General features: G+C 37.9%; 1 protein-coding gene across 1 annotated transcript in view; it reads left to right on the top strand.

Annotated features, from left to right (window-relative positions):
- Positions 1-8,187: 8,187 nt before the first annotated feature.
- The window catches only part of zpld1b (zona pellucida-like domain containing 1b), a gene marked incomplete at its 3' end in the record, with an annotated part of 6,474 nt that continues 5,808 nt past the window's right edge, over positions 8,188-8,853 (top strand). Inside the window, 1 exon segment of the mRNA XM_014012397.1 lies at positions 8,188-8,549. Coding sequence (XP_013867851.1) covers positions 8,411-8,549 — 139 coding nt within the window.

The raw sequence follows: 8,853 nt of genomic DNA, 5'->3' as shown, positions 1-8,853 counted from the left end.
TCAGTGAGCTGTGGCAGCCAATCATAGATATTTATCCGGTTCGTGAGATATTTTGCTAACACCCACTCACAGACAAGAGTAAAAACATACCTATGCAGATGATAAACTGAACAACAGAGCAGATTATTGGCAAAAGTGTAGCCTTTTGGAACTCAGTTAGTATTAAATTTGTCACCAAATACTTTTTTTTTTTTAGTAATTTACTGGTAATTTTTAGTTTATTGGTCTTAAGGGTCTTGGCAGGGATGTGTGGTCATCCTGTAGTTTATGTGCGAGGTCCTACCAGAATCTGGGCCTCTTGTTCACAGATGATGGCCAGACTCGGGGACCCAGAGCCCATTGGAGGGATTATCAGTGTTGTATAAAGTACCACAAAGTGGTAAAAGCACAAGTATCTTACCAAAAAAAATTACTATGGTAAAAGCTAAAGCCTCATTTAGGAATATTACTTGAGTAAAATCCTAAAGTAACTGATATTTTTTTGTATTTAAATATTAAAAGTAAACATATTGATTTAAAATGAGCAGTTAGATTTTCTGTAAGGACATTTATTAGGAGGTGACCTCCCTCCAAACAAGTGCAGAAATGATTGTCGTATTAAAATAACTAATTAAGCTAAATTTAGGATGCACTAGTCTAGCTGTTTCAGTTTATACAGTATACATCATGGCTGCCCAAACCTTTTCCCCAAAATGAAAATCTGAGGACTGCGGCCAAATGCAATAATATTATTCATGAAATAAGGATTTGTTTGTGTGCAAACTAATACGGTATCAGAGTTTTATATATTTATACTTCTCATTCAACCACAATTAAATTCACTCTATCTAGGAGGCACAATTTATATGGATAGTTTTTATTTTTACAATATGAAGCTGAAATGAAAACAAGAAAAAATGAAATGAAAGTAATGACTTTCTACTTCTTGCCTTTTTTCAAAATGTAAGGAGTAGAAGTAAAAAGTAGGCTGAAAAATAATTACTCAAGTAAAGTACAGATACCCAAAATTTCTTCTTAAGTACAGTAACAAAGTATTTGTACTTAGTTACTTCACAACTCTGGGTATTATATATCCTCTCTGGTCTGGGAACACCTTGGGGGTCCCTCGGGAAGAGGTGGAGCAGGGACAGAGATGAGAGAGAGAAATTTAGAGGCTGGAAATGAAACAAGCAGCCTGATTTTCATGTTCTGATTTGGTCAGTGTCACAGAGTTCCAGTACAAACCCACAGAGGCCTTCACCAGAGCCACAAAGTCTACCGGTGTTTATTTGTTAAGACAATCAAGTGTTTCTGATTCCTGCTGGAGCGATAAGAAGAACACAAGAATCATGGTGGCGTCCCTCAGACTGAGAGAGATCCACAATAAAATTCTATCACTGCTGCACTGAGAGCWTCTTGTTCTGTTGCCTGGTCCTCCTGCTGCACAGCAGCACAGAGGAGGTCACTTCAGGGGATCATTGCCTCGGCCCAGAAGATCACTGGATGCTCACCCTCTCTTGAGGAAGCTCTTGCTGTCTCAAGAAAGCCACAAACATTCTGAATGACTCCACTCACCCAGGTCACCATGTTCCAACCGTTGCCATAAAGCAGGAGGTGGAGAAAGCAGATTTAAAAACRGTTTTTCAGGGCACTGAATACAACATAACACCACAGTGCAAGTGCATGTGGAAAACATGAATGTGAACAACCAATGGTTAAWAACTAGTGTGCAATATGTRCAATATCAATGTGCAAAATCCCCTTAAATGTGAAAAGTGGGCAATTTGTTCTTGTAATTCATTGCACTTGTTACGAATAAAAATATTCGGATTCTGAAAAAATAAACCGATTGATCAAACGATTTAAAGCTTTTATTTAATTGCCTAAATATAACCCCCACTGCTTTCAATGTTTGATTTGTTTAAATATAAAGAACACCTTTTTCTAAAAAAAAAAGACTTACTCAATCATAGCCATTTTAGGGTTTTGTAAGGTTGATTAACTGTGACAGACATCTTAAATTGTGTTAACTAACTCAAAAAATCAGTCAATTGTAGGGATAAACCCAATGATCAATTCTTGAAAGTGTCATTATAAAGTGTCCCGTGGTTCACGAGATATTTTGCTAACAAAAAGACAAAAACAAACAATGCATGTTACAGTGTATGCAATGTAACGCTTTGACCACCAGAGGGTGCAAGAATGCCATAACTGCAGACAAAACACTCAAACCTAAACTGCTCAGAAACTGGGGAAAATATACCTTTCACAACAAACTTTTGACTTATTCTTTGATAAAACACTGAAATCTGTCTAATATTCTTGAATCGTGACATAAAAATATGGAGCAGAACTTCTCATACTGGATTCTTAAAATGTAGGTTATTATTTCATACATAAATAATCCTGTTTTATTTTTATTCACTTGATTTTTCTCAAAGTTTTAACTCAAAGAAACAAACTGACAGAGATCCATGTAATTGCCTGCCTGTTTGTGTTCATCTGTCTGTTAGCAAAATCTCACTGCATTGGTTTTATTCATCCATCCATCCATCCATCCATCCATCCATCCATCCATCCATCCATCCATCCATCCATCCATCCATCCATCCATCCATCCATCCATCCATNCCATCCATCCATCCATCCATCCATCCATCCATCCATCCATCCATCCATCCATCCATCCATCCATCCATCCATCCATCCATCCATCCATCCATCCATCTACCTATCCATTATCTATACCCGCTTCTTCCTTTTAGGGTCACGGGAGTCACTGGTGCCCATATCCARCAGTCACTGTGCAAGGAGCKGGGTACACCCTGGACAGGTTGCAAGTCCATCACAGTGGGGTTTTATTTAGAAATTTGATAATCATGGATGTTTGAATAGAACTGCTTCAAGATGTCAGCCACAGTTTTTAATCCTTATAAAAACACAACACTGGCTGAATCTGTCAGTTGTGTAAATACAAGCTAAAGTTTAGTAGCTAAATGTCATCCTGAAGACTTGCTTTGAGAGCTAACTGAGCTTGTGAGGTTTGTTCTGAAAACCTTTGCGTGTGAGGAGGAGACAGATTCTGCTRCGTTTAGTTTTTATTTTTAGATATTGTTCTGGTTCCTTTTATTTTTAAGCTACAACCTAGGCYACCTTTTAGCATTAATTTTATCAACTAACTTGTTTTTGATTTTTTTTTTAGATTTGAACAAGACTTTTGCTTTTTTTTAGATGGCCTTTTGCTTATTTAGCTAGATTTTTGCTACTTATATCAAGTAGCCTGTTTTTATATTACTTTAGTTTGAACTAGCCTTTTGTTACTTTTAGTTGATCTTTTGATTTTTTTGTAACTTTAGCTAGCATTTTGTTACTTTTCTAAACTATAGGCTTTTTACTTTTAGCTTTACATAGCCTTTTGCTACTTTAGGCTTCAGCTACAGTTCTTTTTTAAAGCTACATTCAGCTACCCAATTACTAATTTTAGCTACCCTTCTGCTTCATTTTAGATTTAAGCTCTGAGTTTGCCCCTTTTAGCCAACATTTTTTATTTTCTGTTAAAGTTTTTATAACTTCTAGGTGGCCTCTTTCTATTTTTATTAACTAGTGAGCCTTTTAGTATTCTTAGATTTTCCTACTTTTAACTTTAAAGTAAGCTTTGTGATATTTTTAGCTGTTAGTTAACATTTTGTTACTTTTAACATGCAATAAGGCAACAGAATATTTCTTCAAATAATGATTTTTTATATTGCTATTTAATCTGCACCAGTAAATAAATAAACTAAATAATCATTACTTTTTTCTTCTCTTATGTCTTTATTAAACCTTAGTGAAACTTTACAGAAGAGTGGTAATTAATCAGCAGGAAAACAAACATTTCTCCTGAGGATCAAATGGCAGCAGGGCCTTTGATGAGGCCTTCACTTTCCCTGTCTGTGTGGGAAAGCTGAGCATCAGATTACGGCGGTGCTCTCTCAGGTTTTGCAGCTCGTCTGATCTGGATGTCTGTTTGTTGAGTCTGGATGTTTCAGGTTGATCAGACACTGATCTCAGATTGCTGGTTGGTTCTGAACGACTCAGAGAAAAACCCAAAGCTCCGAGGAGGTTAGCGCAGATTTGGACTTTCACGGCGAAGGATGAAGAAAGGCTTTTAGAGGTTAAATATAAATTAAAATATAAAAGCTTTGTGTGCTGCTGCTGTTTCCGTTGAAGAAGGAAATGTGTGGAAACTCTGAATGCAGATTTAGGATTTACTGGTTGAGTCAATGAAATCAGGATTTTAATTAACTCCTGCACTTTGTGCTATTCAGCCACTTGTATATCAAAATGTTTAGCTCATGAGATGGATGCTGATTTTCAAATAATTTAGGTTTATGTTAAAAACACTTTTCAGTTCCCCAAAAACATTTTTTGCTGTTTTTGCCACTTTTAGCCACTATCCTGCTGCTAATATTCTAATACTCTTTTTATCTAACTTTTTGATACTATTTTGCTGCTTTTAGTTAGTGTTTTGCTATTTTTAACTTCTAATAACCATTTTGATATTTTTAACTTTTAGCTAGTCTTTTGCAACTTTAACTTGTAGCTACTGTTCTGCTACTTTTAGTTTTAAGCAAAGATCAGATACTTTTAATTAGCTTTTTGCTACTTTTAGTTAGTCTTTTCTTTTACCATTTAGCTAGAATGATATTTACCTTTTACTTAACCTTTTGTTACTTTTGACTTCTGGACAGTCTTGAAACCTTTAGGTTTTAGCTATCATTCTAACTTTAGCTTTTAGGTTCCCTTTACTAATTTAGCTTTACCTTCTTTTGGCTTGCATTTGCAGCTATATACTATAACATAAAGCGTAAAGCGTTTGACACAGTTGATCGTTATACTCTCTTACATAAGTTGATTTCTTTTCAACTTTCATCATCTGCAATACAAATGTTTTCCTCTTATTTGACTGATAGGTGTCAGGTTGTGAAACATGGAAGCTCTGTGTCCGGGTCTCTGCCCTGTTCCGTGGGAGTTCCGCAGGGTAGCATACTGGGCCCATTGCTTTTCCTATTATACATAAATGACCTTCCAAAAATATTGAAGTATTCAAATATTTTAATGTATGCTGATGATACTGTTCTTTTTTTGTCTGATTTCAATATTGAATCTATTAATAGTCAGTTACAAGCAGATCTTCAGACATTTCATGGTTGGCTTCAAGATAATCTTTTGTCAATTAATGTTAAAAAAAACTGTGTGCATGTATTTTTCCTCACCCAGGAGACATTTCAATATAACAAATCAACTCACTTTTTTAAACAAACCCCTTGATATTGTCACTACCTACATATATCTTGGAATTACTTTGGATTCTCATTTGACTTATTGTGATCATGTACAAGTCTTAACCACTAAGTTGAAACAGAAATTATACGTTTATTCAAAAATTTGATCCAATCTGACATCTTCTGTTTCAAATATCTTTCTTCATGCCATTATACTCTCAACCATGTCGTACTCTTTACCTGTTTGGTCTCTTACAACAAATGAAATCTTAGAATTAGGCTCTACAACAGGGCCTACAAAATTCATAAAAAACTTCCTGGTTGGACTCATCACTGTACAGTTCTTTCATTGTCTGATGCCTTGACTTTTCAGAATTATGTTTTGTATAGTGGTATTAATTTATATTTTCAGATCTTCCAAGATGCCAATTATGGAACTCTATGTGCATTGCTGCCCAAATCAAATTCTGGAAGTGGTCATTCAACTAGATCTGTTACAAAAGAACAACTTATATTACCAACTTTTAAAAACTGTTACGGCCAGAGGTCTTTCTTCTATGTTTATACTAAAGCATGGAATGACATTCCTCAAAACGTAAAGTCCATTTCAAAACTACAGCCCTTTAAGAAGAATCTTGTCTGCCATCTGCTGGACACTTTTTGTTGTGCTCATATTTAGAAGTCCTATTTTGCAAATGCTGCCTTTTTGAATTTGGTATGCTTGTTTGTCTTTGTGTCTATGGTGTGCAATGATGTGATTGTGATGCTGTAATTCTGAGTGTTTTATATGCTGCAGAACAGGAACCTGTTGTAAAACAGCAATTATGCTGAGTCAGGCTTGATTTTTAATAATATTTTCCTGTTAAATAAATCAAATCAAATCAAATCAAATCAAATCAACATTTTGGCCTCAACTCCTTTGTTTTAAGAAGCAAGCAAGTAAGTAAAAGTTTATTTACATAGCACCTTTCACAGAGGGTCACAAAGTGCTTTACAAAGGTGCACAGTTATACAGAAAGATAAAACAATAAAAACATCAAAAACATAAAACACTAGCTAAGAAACAGATGACACAACTGGAATTGTTAAAAGGCTTTATAGAAAAGGAAAGTTTTAAGTTTGCTCTCAAAAGYAACCACAGAATCAAGTGCACGTATTGAGAGTGGAAGATCATTCCAGAGCATTGGAGCAACAGCCTGGAAGGAGCGATCACCTCTAGACTTAAAGTGAGTGAAGGGGACCGTTAAAAGATTCTGGTCTGATGACCTCAGCCCTCGAGAGGGTAAATACAGAAACAACAGGGCTTTAAGGGAGTCTGACCACGGAGAGCTTTAAACGTTAGTACCAGGATTTTAAACTTAAAACGAAAACCCACTGGGAGCCAATGGAGTGATTTTAGAATCGGGGTAATATGAACCCTTCTGWAGGTGTGGGTCAACACCCTTGCTTCTGCATTTTGTACCAGCTGTAATCGAGATAACTCCTTAGTGTTCTAGTGACATCCCTCTGTCAAAAATCACACCAAGATTTCTAAGGTTAGATTTGTCAAATGAGCTCAGATCACCCAGATACTGGTAGATTCTTGGAACAACAGCATCAGGAGCAATCACCAGCACCTCAGTCTTATCAAAGTTTAACTGCAAAGAATTAGCGCCAAGCCAGTGTTTAATTTTAACAAGGCAGTTCTTTAAAGAGTCCAGTTTATGAATCTCAGTGGACTTGAAGGAACAATATAGCAGGATATCATCTGCAAAAAGATATGAAACATCATCAAATTCCTGAATGATATACCCAGTGGAAGGACATATAACAAAAATAAAATAGGTCCCAACACAGAGCCCTGGGGCACTCCACACAACAAATCAGAAGAATCAGAGAGGAGCTGATTAATTGAAACACTAAAACTCGTACCGGACATATAAGATGAGAACCAAGCTAGAACAGAACCTGACAGACCAATCAGCTCACTCAGTCTTCTCAACAAAGTTTCATGAATGACAGTGCCAAAAAGTCGAAGAAAGATCCAACAGGACCAAAACAGTGCATTTCCCAGCATCCGCAGACGTCACTTGACATACTTCATAAACCACTGGATGGACGTTTGAGGCAACCAATAATAGGTGCCTGAAAAAAGGGCTACAGCTAATTCAGTTTTAAAGATGCAGAGCTGAAATTTTGAGTGTTCGTAGCTGAGGGTGGATGTGGCTGAGGTGTATCGGGCGCAGCCAGGTCGACGCCTGTAAACGGACGGAGCTGCAGCTGAAGGCCTCGACTTTAAGCGATGCTTTGTGCATCACAATTAGCCACACACAGCCCCGCATCAAACCGTCATCTCACTGTTGTGTTCATGTGAATGTGAGCTGCAGCAGGAGTCGATGAAAGCCTAATATTCCCAGGCCGGACCCCCGAATCCCCCCGCTCCCCCCACCTCTGAGGCCTGGTGTTTGTGTGACCTGACAGACGGAGATCAGACTTGAAGAGAGATGAGTGGGAACCCAGCGAGCACGCTCAGGTTTCCTGGTTCCGTGAAAAGATTTGTCCCGTCCATTCAGATCCCACGGAGGTTCCCATGTTACTGCGCTGCTGTTTTTTTTTTGTTAAACTATCTTTCTCATCTCACACACCCACACACCCTCATGTTAGTTTTTCTATCCTTGTGGGGACTTTGCATTCACGTCCATTCATTTTCCTGTCATTCCTATAGCCTAATCCTGACCCCTTACCCTAAATGTAACCCCCCCCCCCCCCAGTACATACCTAACCATAAACCTAGTCTAAACTCAATTAACCCTCCACCCAAAATCATTGGAAACTTTTCTTTTGTCACTAATCAGCTGAAGAGGGCCTCCTCCTGCCAATTATCTGGGAAAAGGCGGGAAGACGGGTGAACAGGTGTGGAAAAAAACCACAAGACAGGCAGGTTAGAAAGAGGGGTGGTCTCAGTTTAAAAAGGGTTTGATATGAGAGGAAGGGGGTCAACTCAGGAAGTACAAAGGGGGGAGACCCAGAGGAAGAAAAGACTGAAGAGCTTTGATCGAGGTCAGAGCGAGCAGCGGTGCAGGAGGGAGTCCAGCTTTGCTTTTTAACGTCTAATTTAAACATAACTGCTCCCCCCACCTCCCCTATTTTTTTACATTTAACTGAGAGATGTGGTCGATCCTCTGAAGATGACCCCGGGCAAACGTCGAACAGGGTTGGAAACGGCTCGACTGGCCTTCGTCCTCCTGCTGATCTGTAACGCCGCTGCCGTTTCCACGCAGTTTAACGGATACAACTGTGACGCCAGCTACCACAGCAGGTTTCCTGGTGAGAAAAAAAAGCAGTGTGGCCGCTGCACAGAACAGCTGGGAAATTTTATATTTTCTGCAAAACATGTAAAGTAAATGTGTAAAAGTATTTGAACTTCACCCACTGCTGAAAAGAAAAAAAAAATTGGATTCTACAGAAACAGAGTTTTGTCCTTGAACAGCGACTCATCGGCTTTCTTAGTGTTGGCTTTGAACAAAAACAAGATTAAAACCATTAAAAGTTATTTCTTTAAAACACTGTTTATCAAATCTGTGCAACAGTTTTAGAAAAGTTTTTAAGAAAATAACCGGAAATCTTTAAC

This window comes from Austrofundulus limnaeus, unplaced genomic scaffold (genome assembly GCF_001266775.1).
Source record: "Austrofundulus limnaeus strain Quisiro unplaced genomic scaffold, Austrofundulus_limnaeus-1.0 Scaffold91, whole genome shotgun sequence".
NCBI lineage: Eukaryota > Metazoa > Chordata > Actinopteri > Cyprinodontiformes > Rivulidae > Austrofundulus > Austrofundulus limnaeus.
The sequence above is the reverse complement of the archived record's forward strand: the minus strand, read 5'-3'. Positions and strand labels throughout refer to the sequence as shown.